This window comes from Falco naumanni, chromosome 5 (assembly GCF_017639655.2).
Source record: "Falco naumanni isolate bFalNau1 chromosome 5, bFalNau1.pat, whole genome shotgun sequence".
Taxonomy (NCBI): domain Eukaryota; kingdom Metazoa; phylum Chordata; class Aves; order Falconiformes; family Falconidae; genus Falco; species Falco naumanni.
The window spans coordinates 45,740,191-45,759,508 of record NC_054058.1 but is presented as its reverse complement, the minus strand read 5'-3'; the positions used below and the strand labels follow the sequence as shown (position 1 = coordinate 45,759,508).

The window sequence follows — 19,318 nt, the reverse complement described above, 5'->3', positions numbered from 1 at the left end:
GTTTTTTTCATGTGATTAAAATCAGAAATGGCAGAAATGAGAATGCTTCTGAAGAGTTCAGCTGCAGGAAGCATGCACAGTTCAGTAGACATAAATAAATAACTTTGCTGTTTCTCTGTTGTATGGTTGCTGTAGCCAGGCCTTCATTAAAACTACAGTTTCTTTGTTACTAGCAAAGTTTACTTACTGTTACTGAGCACAAACATGAAGTTCTCTGATTGTGTATGTGTATTTTCTCTCTATATGAAGTAAACCTATAGTTTACTACATTAATTAGTGATAGTGGAAGCATCTGCCATTCTCATTTACCATTCAGCTTGATGAGAGGTTTCATTCTCAAGTCTTGTTATAAAGGTGTACTAAAAATAGAATCCAGGGAGATAAAAAATTAAAGCTCACTTCATGGCAACAGTCTAGCAGATTTTTATTCTGAAGTTTTCACCACAATGTAAGAGTGAAATAATTCTATAAAGAGAATCTTAAAGGAGATTTTTGTAAAAAAGTTATTTGATTAAAAAACCCCCAAACTTCTTTAAAAGCAAATGTTTGGTTTTCATAATAAAAAAAATTTAACAGCTAGTTTTGTTTACTTCAAAGATAGATCTGTTTTGCAGGTGTTGTGCCAAAACTGCATTCAAGATGTATAACTTGAATTTCAATGTGATAGTACTTGATTGTTTTGTGCTTTTACAAATTACTAATGAGTCATAGATGACTAGTCCATTTGAAGACGTTCTCTTGGGCTCCCTTTTATTGAACTGAAGTGTGTTTTAAAGAAAGCAAAGCTATAGATCTAAATTACAGGTACTACAAGTGAAAACTAGAAGCTTCTTGGGTGGTTTAATTTAATAGATCCTAGTTATCAAAAGGAAATAAACTGCAGCAGCAGGATTCTTCTGGTTACTCTTCAGCGTACTTGGATATGTTGAAAAGTAGCATACTTGGGTGGTAAAACAGACAGAAACTTCCTTTAGAATGTAGATAAGTTTATTTTAAAGAATATTTTGGCAAAAAGATACTGTTTTCCATGGTTGTTGAACTTCTTAGTTCAAGAACAGCTCAATTACCTGACAAAGAAGCAGTAGTTTGATGAAAGGACACTATATCCTCAAATTTTCAAGAAATAGATTTCATCAATCAGTCAAAACACAGCCTTTTACTCTTTGAGGAGACAGATGACATCAGTTGGGACTTTGCTGCCTTTCAACTTTTGAGATACAGATAAGAAACAAAGATCCAAATAGCTAGTGAGAAAAAAAATAATCAAAATTAATTACTAAGATAGCATCTGTCACCCTTAAACTTTGCATACTAATTTTGAATGTTAATGCAGCATTAACCTGAATTCTAATATGTGTTTCTTCATCTCAGCACACAGATTCCAGAAAGAAAAAAACATGGAAACCAAGTTACTGAAAGAATGTAATGCGAGAGGAAGGAAGGAGTTAGAGGAGCTTGGACAGCTCTTTTGCTGTAGAGGGGTAAGGGTCCCACATGTCCTTGAGCAATTCAGTTTGGCCTGTAGCAACAGGACAAGGGATAAGGGTTTTTAAACTAAAAGTAAGTAGACTGAGTAGCTTTAAGGAAGATTTTTTTTGTTTGTTTTACATTGAGGATGTTGAAACCCTGGAACAGGTTGCCCAGAGATGTTGTAGGGTTGTAGATGCCCCAGCCCTGAAAACATCCAAGGTCAGGTTCGACAGAGCATTCAGCAACCTGATGTAGTCAAAGATGTCCCTGTTCATTGCAGGTAGAGTTGGGTTGGACTTGGATGACCTTTAAAGTCCCCTTCCAATTCTACTATTCCATTATTCGAACTCTACTGGACTATTTTGAGGGTTATCTTACCTGGTGACACTATATATATAGTAACAGTTAGGGCTTTTTTTTTTTTTTTGGGGGGGGGGGGGGGGGGGGGGCTTTTTTTTTTTTTTCCTCTCTCTCTCCCCTGGAGTTTTACAGCAAAACTGCTTCAGTACTTCCTTAAGTGAAAAACTTATTTTCAACACAGATCTATATTAGGCTGTGATATTAAATGTTGCTGAAGTACGATTCTTTAGGGAATGTTGACTGTCTGTAGAGGCATTGATTTCAATTCACCTTTTCATAAAATATTTTCTGTTTGTGAGAGAAATCTTCCAGTTTGGCAGCCTTATCCAGGTCACTGGCAGCAGTAGCAATATCAGCCTCTGCAACAGGATGAAGATGCAGAATGGGAATTGGTTTGCTGTGGAAGGGGTTGGCCCACAGTTACACTGGTAGTCCTTGGCAGGATGAGCCTGCACAGGTGTTAGGCTCTAACAGCAGAAGAATGATAGCGTTTGTAATTCAGAGGAAATTATTTTGCAAAGAAACATAAAATTTCACTTCTTTCTTCTGTCAGAGAAACAAAAGACAGCAAATGGGTCTGCCCAGCACAAATACATGTTGGGGAACAGTGCTCTGCACATACTGTGTGATTTTGCTGCTGCTTTACAGAGATTTCATAATAAAATACGCAGCCATCCTTAGTCTGCCTTTAAGCTGTAGCTTGCAGGATCCTAGAGAAATTCTGCCTTGCCGTGTATGTGCCTGCTTTTGTTGAAAGTATCAGTGTTGCCTGCCTGGTAATAGTCACAGTTATTTTACCTTTTCTAATTCTGTTTAAAAAAAAATAATCTTGAGACTATTTGCCTTTAAGATTTTATTTGCTAATTATTCATTTCTGGTTTAATGTTATTGACTGACATTAATAGTCATTACTTTCCCAGGTTTCCTATATACCAATGCTGTCTTACTGATCTGTCACTCACAGACATGTAGTTTTCCAATTATCTGGTTGCCATTTGTCTCCTCTTCACTGACTCTAGCTGACATTTGTCACTGTCTCAATTCTGTATCACCTGTTGTTGTTTTTTCTTGATCTTCCACTGATCTCTCTTCAAGGTCCAGAAAACTTGCTTGGATACCTTCAGGTAGAGAAGTGGTAATACTAAGAGAAGTTAGTGTAAAGGTCTGGGAGGGGAGTGGTCTCAGACTGATTAGCTGGAGTCGCCCAAATTATATATTTACAATTTAGTTGTTCTGCTTAGTATTTTGGGAATTCTGCAGAATTCAGGAACCCTTGTCTGAATAGTCTCAGTTACCTGGAGGAAGAGCAATATGTAAGATTGTAAAAGACACACAGGGAAGAATTACCTGCACAGGCAAAGAAAAGGAACATCCAGGGATACAGAAAGATCTCAGTCTCCAAATGCGTTAGTCTGTATGCAGGGTTCTTGTTTTTGAGCCAACAGTGGCAGTTCCGACAGCTTGATGCATGGCGGTTGCCATATTTTGTATGTTTAAATGAAGATGTACTTTTTTTTTTTTTTTTTTAAAAAAGATTTTTTTTCTCCTGCTCCTTGAAAGTACCCTGAAAAATACGTTTTGTGAGGCTTGGCAGGATGACTTAATTTGGGAGTGGGATGTTGCTGCAGAAGTATAGGGACAGAAAAAGAACGATATGCATATGGTTATTTTGCGGCAGGAGTTGTGATGACCTGAACCTGTTGCAGAGAATGAAAGCACTTGGCTGTATTGTTTTATCTGATATCCAGTTGTTCTTGTTTTCCCATGTCATCTTTCCTTAACAGCATTTGTTGTTGTCCTTTATTTTGTTCACAGACTGCATTCATTTCAGATACCATTTTTTGTTTAGCTAGACTAAATAAGCTTAAGGCAAAAATCTGCAGGTTTTCAGGCTACTCTTCTGCTGCACAACAGTTATATCGCAGTGGCTCCAGTGAGGACAGTCTTGCATTTGATGTGCAGCAGTGATCAGTGCTCTACTTCTGTGGAGGTATTAGATTGGCTTAAGCAGGCTTAGGCTTTGTCTTGTAGGGCATATTGCCACCACCTTTTTGTTGCTAACATAAGTATTTGCAAAGCCACTTGGCAAACATATGTCAAAACTCTTATTTCTTTCCCAGGTTGTCAGCTATCTAATCATTTGCATTAGGTATAGTGTCTTTCTGATGTGTTTAGTATCCTTGGCAATGGATGCTGAAATGATCCGTGTGTGCATATCCAGTTGACAATTAAATGGCAACATGAACACTTCAGACAGATGTAGCAACATTTGTCTAAATGTTCTAACAGAACAAATTGGTTCCATGCTAGGACATCTTGACTGATATGTAAAAATTGATACAGCAGAAAAAAATGCAGTTTACTTATTGTATGGAGATTTTCTGCCTATGTGGAATCTCTGAAGTTGTATCAGTTACAGGATTGGAAAAGGGAAGAAAAGACAATAATTAGTGACTTTTTTAAAAATAGTGAATGAGAGTGATTTGTAAGTTTAGGTAAAAGACATTCATTAATTCAAACACATTTTTGAAACACAGTTCAAACTCTGTTTGTTGCAAGAACAGCTTTATTTTATGCCCCTTTGGAATTACCTTTAAAATATCTCAGTAGAGACAGTATGCTACTCAGCCTGACTTTAAGAAACTTGTTTAGGCTGTTTTTCTGTCAGTAGTTTCTTAGCTGTAGCCAAGGTATTCCATCTCTCTGTTGCAGAAATAGAATTGTACCACAGCTTATTCTTGTCAGAAATCCCTAGAAAAATACAGAAGAGACTGATAAATATTATGCATTAAGTCTACAAAGAGTCTGTTTTACTGTTTTTTTTTCATCTTATGCTTTCAGTGTAACAGATTTTAAATGTGGCCAGTTATTCTTAGCAAAGATATACATATATGTTGTCAGTACTGTAGAAAGTGATCTATACCATGCTGCTTGTAGTGTCTCTTATTTGCGAATTGAAAATTCTTCCTGAGTTCCTGTATTGTGCTTTCTTCCAAAAAGTGAACAAAACAAACCCCTCAATTACTGTGAAACAGCTTTGATTCTCTTGCTTTTTTTGTCTTCTGCATGTGCATAGAAGTGTAAGAGAAATGCATTCAAAGCTGTCTGTTTTTTAAATAATTCCTGACTCTTTAATGTTACTCATATGCACAGATGTGTATGCTTACAATAATAATGGAAGCGTTTGGTATTACTTTTGCCTTGTAGGTTTTAATGTAAGGCCTTTCTCTGTGCATTACTCAGTGGGGTTTTTCTTGTGTTCACACTATACAGAACGTGTATTGAGGTTCAGCAAGTAATGTGCCCAAAAATTTGACATTTGGAGGAAGAATAGTGAGCTGTAAATTTACCAATATACAGTGATTGCACCAATTAACCACAGAAAATTATTTTTTTATGGTCTTCATTCTGCTGCAGTTTTAATAATTACAAGACTTTTTTCCTGGGTTGAACTCTGTTATAGCTCTGACATGATGGTTAATTTCAGGCAAGCCATGATAAGGTTTCCTCAACAGCTTCCCTAGTGCAGTTAATTTCTGTTTTAAGAGAAGAAGGCCAAAAGAAGGGTAAATTTTGTTTAGAAACTTGTGCCACTGTTTTTTGTTTATCCAGATCAGAAGAGTCTTTATTTTTTCTCTTGGTTTATATTGCTATGGTATATTTGTTGTGTCTCTTGGTGCTTGATTCAAGAATATCAAAGTAAGTTGAAAGCTTTTCATTGCTTTAGGTCTTGAGTTGTAAATATAACATTTTTGCAAGCACAAGAAGAAGCAAATGTTGAAAACTCTGGTCATGGAAGTTCAGGTGCCCACAGGAAAGGTGGTACTGAGCTGATAGCTACTGGAGGTTGGAGAGAAGGTTCTTCAGTATCAATTTCTTTGATTTGGTTTCTGAATCATGGCAGGGGAAGCAAGCTTTGGTTTTTGAAAGTCCATGCTTTTTATTGACCAGATTGCTCAGGCTTGCAAAAGATTGCAGATGCTTCAGTCTTAGAACGAACATTGTCTTCTTGAGCCTAGAAGAGGTTTTCTGCTAAGTTTTCTTCCAAAGACTGGCTCATTTGCAAAACTGAGGAAGTTGGTCCTAGAAGTGATGACTGCAACATTGCATATCTGTCACTAAAATAATCTCAGTTTAGGGAGCAGCAAGCTTTGTGTGCACAACGTACTACTTTTTTTTTAAGATGTTTTTTCTGAAAGCTGTAGTAAGGCTTTGTGCTTATTAATCAAAGCACATAAAATTACAGACATTGCTTTTTGTTTCTAGTGCTTATTATGTCTTTTGAGATGGAAAGTTCCATGGCTTATTGGTAGTATACATACTACATTCATGTAACCTTCTGATTTTTGCCTTGCCCTTCAAGACAAAAAAGGCTTTCAGTTTATGAGTTTGACAGCAAATGCAAGAAACTTTGCCAGTTAGCTCATTTGTTGGCTTAAATGTCAGCCAATTTAACCAGACTTACACTGTGTTTTTTCAGTTGGCTGCTGGGAGAACAGAACCTTTGATAATTAATGTGAAACTATTCGTCAGTACAATCTATGTAATCTAGGGAGATCTATCAAATAGAATGTGTCTCTTGGTTTTTCTGTTTGATATTGCTTGTATCTGTATGGGGTAGAATATGTGTGTACATTTTAAGAGTGTAAACTTGCTATGATTACCTAAGTAAAACTTTGAGTCCAAAAGAAAGAAGATAAGCATAGGATATGAAAAAAGTACTGCAAGATTTGACCCTTTTGGCAGATTTGTTGGTTTTCTTTCTTTCAAGTTCTGTACCAGTAATACAGTTAAATATTCCTGTGGTAATGAGCAATATATTTTTTTACTTAAAAGACAATTTAAAAAGAACCACCATCTTTTGATTTCTGTCCTTTGTTACTCTTTAAAGGCAAAGGGATTGGAGGGCTGAAGATAAGAAAAAGTATTCGCAATCTAAATTAAATTAGGACAGGCTAATTGCCACATATTTCCTCTGTTTTGCAGAGGTTCTTCCAGTTGATCTAGTTCAGGAGCTGAATATAGGTGCTCTTATTTCACTTCAGGAGGAGCCTCTTTGCCTGTATTAACTAGTTAAACTAGCCTTGGATAGGAAGTTAACGTTTGTGAATACCTTTCTGCTTCCAGTTGTCAGTAATTGGTTATGAATCTATAAATAAATAAAAAGGGGCTTCACCTCAAAAGTTTAATTCCATGTTGAATACTGTTTTATTCATAAGGAAAAGTCTGTGAAGGTCCTTTTGCCCTTTTTTGACTGGGAGGTCAAACTAGGCTGTGGTATTTGACTTCACAATTATTTTTCTTTCATTGGTAACAAAGGCCTTGTTTGTCAGGTGTCACTTATATCTGTACAGTGTCAGTTCTTTGACCTAATGCAGCATAAAAGGTAATAACTTTTTAAGTAGTTCTGTTCCTGACACGAGAGTCTAGTTGACCAGGTTCATGTTTGTAAAGACTGAGTGTGAAAAACCGCAGTAGAAAATTTTTTTCACTGATACGAGTAAATGTGAGTTGAGACAAATACAAAGAACCGATGCAATGAGTAAGGTGCTATGTTTGTAATCCATTCTTGTGGAGTAGAATTGTAATTGTAAGGAAGTGCATCTGTATTAGATATGAATCTTACGAGTGCTCAAACTGGTGGTTTATGATCTTAGGTAAAATGTCTATATATTTCTCATTAATGTAATTAATAGTTTGCTCTGTGTTTGATGTACAACATATGTGATCAATAGCTTTTTTCCCCTTAATTCAGGTAGATTGAGAACAGCTTAATAAACACTATGGAAAGTTGGTTTTCTTTTTAGATTAAGGGGACAATATCCTTGACAGGTGTTTCCTGTTTCTGTTTTTAATTAATATGGTTTGCAGTAATCTAAGCTTTTCAGACCTCTCTTTCTGACACAAGCTTGGATTATCATGTTCAGAAATACTTTCAAGTCAGATACGTATAAGATTATTAATGCAGCCAAACAAATAAGTGGTGCATAGTTTATTACACGCTTGAAAATATTTTAACAGATCTGTAACTGGTGTAATTAAAATGCTAGTGGAAAGTTAAATTAGTATCTGTTCAGACTTGAATTATACAGTGAATGATACCATGAATTTTGAGAATCATTAACAACTGTAATGCTGAGGACCATATGAAAGAGAATTTCATGGTTCTTGTATTTCTTGTTTCTAATTGTGTGGACTGCTTGTATTTTTCAGTCAATAATACTTGATTTTTCCATCTTAGATCCTAAAAATGTAAACCTCTTGACAGAATCTTCAGATCTCTTCAAAGCTTTGCCACAATATACCTTTTTGCAAGTTTTTTTACTCATTTTCACAGAGTTTGGTCAACTGCTGTGTAAATGTACCTATTTGGTTGTAGCGATTTTATGAACTCAGGTGGAGTGTCCTCTGTGTGTTTGCACCTCCTCCTGTCGTAGGAGTTCATACGGAGTGCTGTTACCTGCTTTCTTTGATGTCTTATGCCTGTGGCTTTAGTTTGTTAACCCATCTGTAAGGGCCATGCTGTGCCCACGTGCTGCTGTTAATGTAGGGTTTCTGTTCCTGTCCTTGGCTCCTGCTTCAGCTGTCCTCTTCAGATAATGAGTTTTTCAGAACAAGAACTGCCTTTAGATGTTTGGAAAACACCTACCATGTTGTAAAGCAGCTCATAAAAACAGTCAAATAGCAACTTCAGTATCTATCTAAGTGGAAAAGTAATTTTAAAACTCTTAATCTCTCTGTAGATGCGTCTTAATGCAATATAACTTCTGGAAACAGAAGAGTCAGCACTTGATCCTAAGCTTATTGAAGTTGAAGCACAGGTTCCCTTTGATCTCAGAGGGCTTCGTATCAGCAAAATCTTAGTGAGCTTGTGGTATTTGTGACCCTCCTGAAATAAGCTGGCTAAAATTTAAGCTATCAAATAACTTCACTGCTTTTGAAAATTTTAGGTGAATTTGTTTTAACTTACAAGGATTAAGTACACAGCATATGATGATTGTGTATAAAGACCTTATGCATTCCTTTTTTTCACATTCAGGGTACCAAGGGTCTGGGAGCTTGGAGGGAGTGGTGGAGGGAGTCTTTTTTGAGAATTCTGTTCATTTGCATTATAAGGCCTGTGATTTTTGGTGAACAGATCAGTGCAGAATCTAGTTGAGTTATTACTTTGAAATCAATATGCTTCAATGTCTACTTGTTTATATATCCAGGGTGTTGTGAACATCTGTGTTTGCTAAATGAGAATTGCTGTAGTACAGGTGTTGTGGAAAGGATTGGTCTGATATAGAGAAAGGGAGCCAGAACCCACTTGTTTGAATCTCATCTTACCTGGATGATTTGAAAACTGTGGAGTTTGTTTTCAGAACTGTATTATAGAGATCACTTTTAAAGGACATTATGAGTGAAGTGGGAGTTTAAGACTATTGAAGCAAACTTAAGCTAATGACAATGCATGTTGGAAAAGAATTTCCTGCAGGTTTTAAAGAGAAAAGCATATACGCAAGGTAAATTTCAGCTTTGTTTTCAAAGATTAACTTGTGTTGCTTTTAAAGACGAAAGTACCAACTTTTCAGTTAGACTGGAGATTGATTGTAAGAAGTAGCAGTTCCTTTAATACATTGTCGCTTCCTTCATTTTGTATCAGTATAAGGATTGAACAAGTATTTCTCTGCCAGCTTTTCTGGGTTTATCAGATTGCTTGTCCTCATTCTGTCTGCAGAAAACTAGAATTTCCATTAGTTGTGTTCAAATGCATCTATCTTCCGTGACATCTAACATACTTGATTTGGGTATGACTTATTCAGAGTAGATAAATTTATAGAATAAAATAGTCAGGCCCTGGACTCTTTTCTAAAACTCAAAAATAAAAACAACAGTGTATTCTTTTCACAATTATTACGAACTTGGGGGAACATCAGGAGTCTTACTGCATCTAATCATAGTCAATAGATGTGTATTACTAACCAAGTAATTCCATTTTGCTTTTAAATTAGATTTACTGTTAAATACAAAAAGAGGTATGTATTTGTTAGGACTGGTGAAAATGAATATCAGACGATTTCCTTTCAATTTTGTTAAACTGAACTAAAATTTCTTTTCTGTGAAATTGCTGTAATTTCAGAGAACCAGTTCTAGTTTTGCATAGTATATATCATCTTTTCAAAGCTCTGTTCACTGAGATCTTCTAAAAGTACCAAGAGTTAGCAGGTTCTTCAACTTTGGCCAAAAGTGATGATAAAGAAGTAAAAAAGGTAGAATGTTTCCAAGTGCTAGGTAGTGGTCACTCCTTCTTTTCTTTTTCTTTTTTTTTTTTTTTTTTAAATATATGCATTCTTCACACATCTGAATTAGCAAGAATAGTGATGCTTTAAGAGAGGAAAATTTGGTTTTGTATCAGTGAGCATCTTTTCCTTTAAAAAAAACTGAATTACATTTCAATAGAAAGAAGCATTCACTCACAGCTTGAGATTTAGAATGTCTCTTGGATTTTCTAACCTATATGTCTGTTAATTTCTGTGTAATATTCTGCAGCATTAGACCTTCTTTTCGATTAAAAAATTGTGTAGGCTTAAGTATTTGCAAGATCAAAAGCCAGGAACAGCCTGTTTCTATATGAAGGCATCTGTTTTTTCAGTTGCTGCCCAAGTGGAAAATTGGAAAGAAATTGTTGTGCTCTCAGGTAGCTTTAGGGCATTGCATAGCTAAAAATTGCATGTGTCCTTTTTGAAAATAATGTATGTAGGAAGATGCAGGTTTTGGAGCACACTGTAGGAGAATTGGGTTAAACCACATATAAAGGATGTGTCCTTCCAATTTTTTAAAAAACCCTAAATTTTTAACATAGGCCATTGTTTTGGAAAAGTTAAAATAAAGGTAGAAATAAAGCAGTTTCAAGTAAGATCTTTAAAGCAGGTCCTGAACAGGAAAAGTAAATGTTCCCATTGGAGAATGTTCTCTGAACACGGTTTCTTAACAATAAGAATATCCTGCTTTTGAGAGAGTGAGCAAAATTATTCATGCTAAGGTGTGGCTCTATTGCATATACAGTAACACATTAAGAGGGCAGATTAGAAACTGCTGTCTTAACTGTATCTCTAGCAGTTATATTTTTATTTCCTACATACTTGTACCTGGTGTCTGACTAGTTCTGCTTATAGTAGCTGGGGTTGTCTAAGGTGTTACCCTGTTTTGTAACCCACCTCTTTCCCCTTGGATGCAGCTGCAGCTTTGCAGTGATTGTACTATTCACCTGAAAGTTTGGGGTCAGATCCCAGAGGTGTTCTTTTACCTATCCTTCTGTGTTACTTACTGTCCTGTGCAAACTGGTCTTGTGATGGTTTATAGTCTATGTATGCATTCCTCTGCCACAAACAACCACTTCCAACTTGTTGCACCAACTTGTTCTCCTTTTTATTATGTAGCATCTAAACAAAGAGTAAGCTGTACAGTTGAAACATACATACTCAAAGGGACAATGTCAAAAAAAAATCATATTCATAATTTGATATGAAATGTAGATCTTTAACATACTACTTCTTGCATTTCTTTGCTTAAAGGAGGACATTGAGGAAAATGTGATTTTGTGTGTGTGCGTGTGTGAATTATGCATTCTTGAGTGCAAAGAGGCCGATGCAGGAAAAATATATGAGCAGCTCAGATTTAAAAGTATGCTGTGCTTGTGTTTGACACTGCCTATATGATTCTTGGAGGCTATGAGCAGATGAATAAGTCATTGTGAAAAAACATCTACGGTGAATTGTCCATATGGAGTAACGAAGGACAGAATTGTGCTTCTTGTTGTGTAAGGGCAAACATATGGTGCACTGCAAAGTTCACTTACCAGCTTAGACTTGTGGCAGCATGTTTATTGGCATGGACCTTTGTTGTTAATGCTTGTTTGCTTACCGCTTTCCATGGAGAAAGTGCCTCCTGCTTTGTTCCCAGTTTTTAGTCTTACTGCCTGACTGTAGAGAAACATCCTTTTTAGCTGCTGTTATCAGCCCCTGTTTCCCTAGGTGGGATCGGGTTTGAGAATTGCTTTTGTGTTTAAGGCTTTTGGTGTTGTCCCCTTCCTCCTTTTGTGAAAAGGGCAAAATATGGAGAGAAGTTCAGTAATTTCTCATCCGTAAACAAACAGTGAAAGAGGGGTCCCAGCCGCCACCACCTCAGTGGGTTTGGTGAAAGAGGCTGCAGAGGAGGCAACAGAATGCACACTCATCACGTTATCAGATGACTTTTTTATTATAGGATTGTAAAATTAGTGATCAAATTAGCTGTTTTGGGTTTGGGTTTTTTTTGGAAAACAAAGATTCTCTTTTTCCCTAGCAGAAATAAAAATTGCATAAATGTATGAGCACCTACCTCTCCAGACATTCTTCTTCAGTCCAGTAATCTTGTTTTAAGAGATTGTTTTAAGGACAGCTTGCATATTGACTAAATTTGCTGTAAGCCTTCCTGCATTTTTATGTGAGGTAATTAAATTTCATTTTCTGATTAACTGATTTTTGTCCCACTTTTTGCTTTTTAATCTTTTTTTTTTAGGCTTCCTTAAGCCAGACTTAATATCGATAGAATGAAAAAGTTTAAAAGGAGACTTTCCTTAACCTTGCGTGGAAGCCAGACCATTGATGAATCACTGTCTGAGCTAGCAGAACAAATGACAATTGAAGAAAACAGCAGCAAAGATAACGGTAAGCATATCTTTCACTTTCCAGAAAATGTAAGTATTTTGTCGGCTCCCAGTCCAGTGAGCATTGTTGGGTTTTATTCCAGTTTTCACAATTGCATGGACTTCCTCACTAACCTTTTGTTTTGATTTATTTTACATTTGGCTACCCTAGTTCTTTCAGCAGGTTCATATGTTGATAAAAATTGGTTTGCTTTGATATGGAACTGTTATGAAGCTATTTGTCAAAAGTTACCTAAATCAATATTTAAATGTGGTGTGCAGCAAGGATGGTAGATGCTCTTTCAGTAAACAAACCCATTATTTTATTAATTTAGTGGGTCTCACATCAACTTCATATGGCTTCAAATTCAGCTTTTTTCTCAAAAATCATTATTTGGTAATATAATTGACAATAATTACTTAATTTTTAGAAATAAAACTGTTTACTTTATCCTTAGTGATGTAGTGCACTAGTCTGAGAATTCTGTCACCTCTTCATGTCTTTGAATAGTACTTCAGCAGTATGAAGGTGACTAGAAACATTCAGGATAACCAGCTTGCCTGTATATTCTTGTGCAAGTCTTTGGCTGATCCCATAAATACATTGGCTGCTGTAAAGTCCACATTAATGATAGATACTGCTTTTGAATGCAATCTGCAGTAATAATGACTGGAAGAGATTTTGTTGCTTGGTTCTGTTTCCTGGGCTGTGGCATTTAAGTCGTATTTCATCTTCAGTGCTGATTAGTGTTATTTCTTGCTCTGCTGATATCTAAGGTTTTGTCAAGTATCAAGTGATCTGAATATTTTTTTTCTTCCCCCCACTTCAGACCAATAAATGATTCTGAATTTTCCCACTGGAAACTGACAGGGCTGGGAAATTTGAGCAGAAGTAGAGGAATTGGAATTTGCCCTACAGACTTCAAAAACCCTATCCAAGATTTATTGCATACCAAGCTTTTGAAAGCTGAATTCACCTTTGGCAAAACAAAGCTATTAATATTTTTCATTTTTACCCTTAATTTCTGGTATATTCATTGCTATTGTCCTGTCTTCATCATGGGCTTTACCCAGTAGTTTAGAAAACGATGTTTATTACAACTTTTTATGTGTTGATACAACAGGTCTACCCTGAAACAGTAATTGCAGTATTTTTGCACTGATACTTGGAGACACTGAGCAGTTGTCACACGTGGTTTCACTTGTATTAGCCTTTGTTACTGATGCATATTGTGTTTGGACCTGTATATACTTCTGACAAATTGATTTCATTATGCAAAAAAATGCTAAGAATATTACTTTCACACTGGGAAATGAGCATGAAAAATCATCACCAGCATCAGTGAATGTAGTGAACTAGGTTGCTGAATAGATTCAGTTGAAAATTGGATCCTGGAAGAATAAAAAATTTTTACTTTAAATTGGACCATGTTCTGGGTGCCAGCTCAAGGGACAGGGGACACAATAACTTGTTTACAGAAGCATAAGCTTATGCTATCTTAAACCATGTATGAATCTATTTGCAGTTTGTAATATTTATCTGAGAATTATCGCAAATAGCAATACTTACATGTCTTCTGCATGCTTGTTGCCAAACTTTGTCAAACTTCTCAGTAGATACTTAAAGTGATAAAGATACAAGTCAAGAAAATGTTTTTAATTAAAAATTCATTATTCAGCTTTTAATGCTCCTTTTATTTTGCTTTTCACGTTATTTCATTGGCCAAAAGGAAGCTTATATGCTAACACTGTGTGATACAATACTTGCTATGTTTGCAGCTGCAAAATTCAGTTGATTCCTGAGTAAAATCTTTGGATACATAGAGGCATTGTTGATCCTCTTGAAAGAAGAATAGTAAACTGTACTTTTGGTATGCCTGATCTTTAACTCATAATTTTATGTCGTTTAAGAGTTTTATTGACATTTGCTTCCTTTTTCTGATACTTCTAGAATGCTGGTACTAGTATCTGTCCTATCTTTGATCTTGCAGAGATGAACAGGATACTACTATGTGGGGTTTTGTTTTCCTTTATTTTTCTTTTCTTTTCCAACCCTACTTTTCTTAGAAAGTAGGGTTGGAAAATGCTTCTTACACTAGCTAGTCCTGCTTTTCTAAAGGAAGCTCTAACTTTCTCATAGATCAAGATACTTTGGAAGGAATAGTTTTCAGAGAGACTGTAGTAATTGGGCATCAACAATTGCTGGAAAAAACAGTCAGGAAATGAGTTCTCCCTTTTGATGAAATACAAGTTTGGTAGAGAACATAGCTTGGAAAAAAATCCTTCAGTGGATGTTATTTTGAAAAGTTGCTCACAAAGGAGTGCTAAAATGAGAAAAGTTTGCTTTTGCACCTTACAAAACCAGAGTGCTAAGAAGCCTGTACTAACTGTCAATATCCAGCTGGGACACATGAGAGAATGTAGTTTCTATGAAGTGATACCTGCGTTAAGATCTTGAGAGTGCATCTTGTACTGCGATGGTGCTGATCTCAGAAGGCAGGAGTAACCATCTCTGTAGTTTTGCTTTTAAGAAGAATAAATAGCTCCTTTACCCTGTGGATCAAAGGAAAACAAATGTGCCCAGTTTGCAGGCTTTGGATCTGTTCTTAAAGGAACTTAAAAAGCAGTCTAGTAAATCAAAGGCAAGCCAGTATCTTGATCTACAGAGAATCAAAGTCAGGGATACAAAGTCTTCAGAAACTGGTTCTTCATGTGTGGTTTATTTTCAAGCATTATTGCTTCATGAACTTGAGAAATGAGGGTTGAAGGACATTGCAGCTGTTCTTCTCACACCACAAGGCAATGATAGACCCTGAACACTGAAGGCCTTCACAGCAGAATTTGCTTCCATTGTTGTTGTCCCATTTTGTTCTTTATTATTTTTCTCTTCCTAGCAAATCACCCATCTTGTCTCCCGTCATTCCATTCTGATGGCTGTGTTCATTGAAGGGTATAATTTTATACTCACTAGCTTTTTTCCTTCCTGGAAAAATGGCTGTGTTACTGGACCATAGAGGTTGTAGAGGCTGCATCCATAGAAGACCACATCTATGCTGATCTGGGATCCATGCTCATCTCTACCTGATTTTTTACATAATATCCTGCAAAATCTTTTTATTATGAAGTTCCAGTCCAGCACTGTGATTCCAGGTTCCAACATGCACATAGTACCAGGGACTTTTCCTCATGGTCACCCTTTTGCAATAACCTGTCTTGTTCAGCCCCCTGCCAAATGTTTACTCTCCCAGAACAACTGCCTCTGATTTCAAATAACTACTGCTCCAATCCAGAGGCCCACTTTGTCATAAGGTCCAGCTTTGATGGGTTGTTTGAAGACTTTTAAAGAACAGTACTCCTAATGTGGAAGAAGCTGTCCTATTTGTAGTTCACAGGCATAAAAATAGATACGTAACTTTTGATTTCTTCAGAGTGCATTGATACCACTGAATCGGCTAACCTTTTGTGTGCTATCTCATTTCATACGCAGCCTCCTTCATTGTGTGATGTCAGTGCAATCTCAGTGTGCAACACTCATCCAGCAGCAAAAAAATGGGATTAGCAAGGATCAACCCATATTGTTCAGTGCAGTAGCAGAGAGAGCTATTGCACTGAATGTAGAATAACCAACAGTTTTGGTTTGGGTTTTCTTTGGAACACCATCAAATTATTTAGTGACCAGAAACCTATATGTAATTAAATCAGCTTTACAAATTATGTTCATCGTAATTGGCTTCTGAGTGAGGCAGCATCGCCAAAGCAGATGCATAAACCATAAATAGAGGGACCAGTGAAATGCCTGGTATACAGCTGAAGCCTTATGAAATGGGGACTGTATGAAGTATACTTTGGGCTAGTCTTTTATCTAAGTACAGAACCTTTTCATGGTCTCTAATGTTTTGACATGCAAAACTAATTAATTGGATTTTTGTTTATTTATCATTCTGTCTTGATTGAAGCACACTAACAATGTGCTGTCTTGCTTTTTTAATTCTAGGTTCTAACTTAATACATGTATTCAGACTAATATTAAAAATACTAAATGATAATTTGTAGCAGTTGACAACTAAATTTGCTCCTGAAATTTTTTCCTTGCCAGTGACATACTAATGAAATTTGGCTAGAAGTAAAATCCAAATCATGCATATTTAAAGCCTGATTAACTGTAAAATTTATGCAAATACTTTAACTACATATGAATATGCTCTCTAATGAAAGCAAAAAATGTGGCTGTATTGTGTAATATTATAAAATATATTATTGCAAACAGCGAGCATGCTTTTAAGATTAATTACAAGTTATGTTCAAAAATACATCCATCTCTCTTGCATTAATATATAAGTAACTTGGAAAGCCATTCTGTATTGTCATTTTCTGTTTTTACATATAGATATATATGCACATACATACTAAATTAAAGCAAGTGAGATTCTTACAGAAATGGCTTCATTAATTTCTAGAATAATACCGATCTCCATTTGGTCTTTTTTAGCTCAGTGATGTGATCATAGGATCCCGTCTCACAAACACTTGCATAATTTTTTTGTAATTTTACAGGTGTGAGTAATAATGGAAGAATCAGCTACAGTAAAGTGCGTAAGTGTTTTTTAGGTTTAAGGCCTTAATGACTAGTTAATACTCTGATAAGAGGAATGAATGTTTATAAAAATTGACAAATTGCAATACTGTCTCAGAACATCCAAGTGTCTTTCTAGTTGTCATTTCATATCACTTTCAGTACAACTAAGAAACTCCCATTCCATCTGCTATGTGTGATTCCTTGAGTATGGAAGGAAAACTGTTACAATATATTTTTAAGACAGTGTTCTTGAATTGGAAATATGAACACAGAAATACTTACTGGTAATAAATAAATATAATTTCTTTGTTGATACTGGAAGAAAGTATCAATATAAAAAAAAGGGGAGGGAGGGGAGGGGGAGAATCCCCAGGTGTGCTAGTGCTCATTCTAGTGCTATAGATTACTGCAAATAACTGGCAGCTGTCACAGCTAAATATTGAACCTTGCACTGTCCCTTATACAGTACTGATGTACCCTTTTGTGCTGTGGCATACATAAATTTTTATTATTGTTGTTTGATGTGGTTTCTCCATCCCATGTAAACTGCACAGCATAGTGTTCTTTCTTCCCTTCTGATTTAATTTGTTCTTCCCACAAAACCTGGAGGTTCTGTTCATGTATAGAAGTGCTTATAAATTGAAAATTCAGTGCCTGAAAGCATGCCACAGAGGCCCATAGTCTTGGGCAGGGGTGTCCACTCGTAAGTGTTTTCCTTCACAGGCTGAACACAGGTTTCGCAGGAGAACATGATGCCTAGATGCAGAAGTGGACTGTGAATACACCAGATTTCTGCTAGTGTAGACTCACTGATGGATACATAGAGATTTGTTCTCAACTGGAATTCAGATGGTCTTGTTAAGTGCATAAAAGTAAAATACATGTAACTATGTTTGGTTGGCAGTGTGGCCTTGCAGACGCTTGTGTTGGGACCTGCAGGGTAGTTGTGTATGGGGGTGCAAGGATGGAGGCTACAATTCCTTGTGGATTGGCTGCAGTGCTGACTCACATTGATTTAAAATATACCTGAAACAGTGTTCTGAAGGATTTGGTGTAGTGGGATGCCTTCTGGAGTTAACGCTTTTTAAAGGGAAGATTAGTAATTGATAGTGTGTCATGCATATGTGATTGAAGGTATGGGACTACCAGGCTTATGTTCCAATATGTGTTCTGATGACCAAAAGTACTATCTTGAGAATTAGCTTTTAAACAGTATGAAATACATAAATCTCAAAGGCAGGTTTTTGACTTTGAGTGTATTTCATTTGATTGTGATCTTTGCCTTGGTACCTAGACTGAAGGTAAAACCTCATTGTCTGTGAACTCAACTCTGAAAGGCTTTTTGTAGTGTTTTTTAGATGCCTTGATCTCATTTTTTGCCATATGTATTATCTCTGGGTTTTGTAGTTTAAACAGGCTCCTTGGAAAAATTTGTCCTTTTTGTCCCAAATAATAATAATAATTAAAAAAAAAAATTACAGGACATTACAGGGCCATTTTAATTATTGAGGTATTACTTCATTTCTGGGAGAAACTTGAAGATGGTGTTTCTTTAGGTTTCTGTTGGCTTATTTCTTTAAACATGCTACCAATATTTTTGTCCTTTGTTTTCCAAGATGAAGAAGGTTTGCTCTGGACATGACTCCTATATTCAAATGGATTAATGCTGAGCAATGGGAGGAATCCCTTGAGGTTCTGCAAGTTTTTAATATTGTAATACTTAAGAATTTGAAGGTTTAATCTTATTACTTAATGAATAAATACAGTTTTAAGTGGTATTGAGTCGTTGCTGTGTTTTTAGAGTGACAGTGTTTTCCTGGAGTCCAAGGGAACAACCCCATAAAATAATGTATAAATATACAGTATTGTATACAGTGCTCCTCATGAAGCTCCCTGAGTACAGATACAGCAAAAGTATAACCGCTTTGGGTTGTTTAAATATTTCTTCTATGGGAGCCATCACCTGTGATTTTACTGAGTGGGTCTGACAGCCTTACAGCGGTGTAATTAAATACTGTACAGTGCAGCATACCAGCTCTAAAATTTCAAAAATTCACCTGCTTACATTCTAAAATTTCTAAAGAAATAAAGGGCTTCTTGACAACAGCTTCCTCAGGAAAGAAGTTTGTTCAAAATATTTTGTATTGCAAGTCCAAAAAAAAATTGGTCTTTATTGCCAACAGACATGTCAAAATTGAGTAATCGTTAATAGAGCATACATTCATATTAGTTAAATGAATGTG

General features: G+C 36.1%; 1 protein-coding gene across 4 annotated transcripts in view; it reads left to right on the top strand.

Annotated features, from left to right (window-relative positions):
• CDK17 (cyclin dependent kinase 17) overlaps positions 1-19,318 on the top strand; it is a 96,655-nt gene that overhangs the window by 25,859 nt on the left and 51,478 nt on the right. For 2 of the 4 annotated variants that reach the window (XM_040596089.1, XM_040596090.1), the window contains exons 2-3: positions 12,373-12,521; positions 17,054-17,092. In XM_040596089.1, coding sequence (XP_040452023.1) covers positions 12,404-12,521; positions 17,054-17,092 — 157 coding nt within the window. In that variant the 5' untranslated portion in view covers positions 12,373-12,403. Of the gene's footprint in view, positions 1-12,372; positions 12,522-17,053; positions 17,093-19,318 lie in introns of those variants that run through there. The other 2 variants (XM_040596091.1, XM_040596092.1) reach the window with 2 other exon arrangements.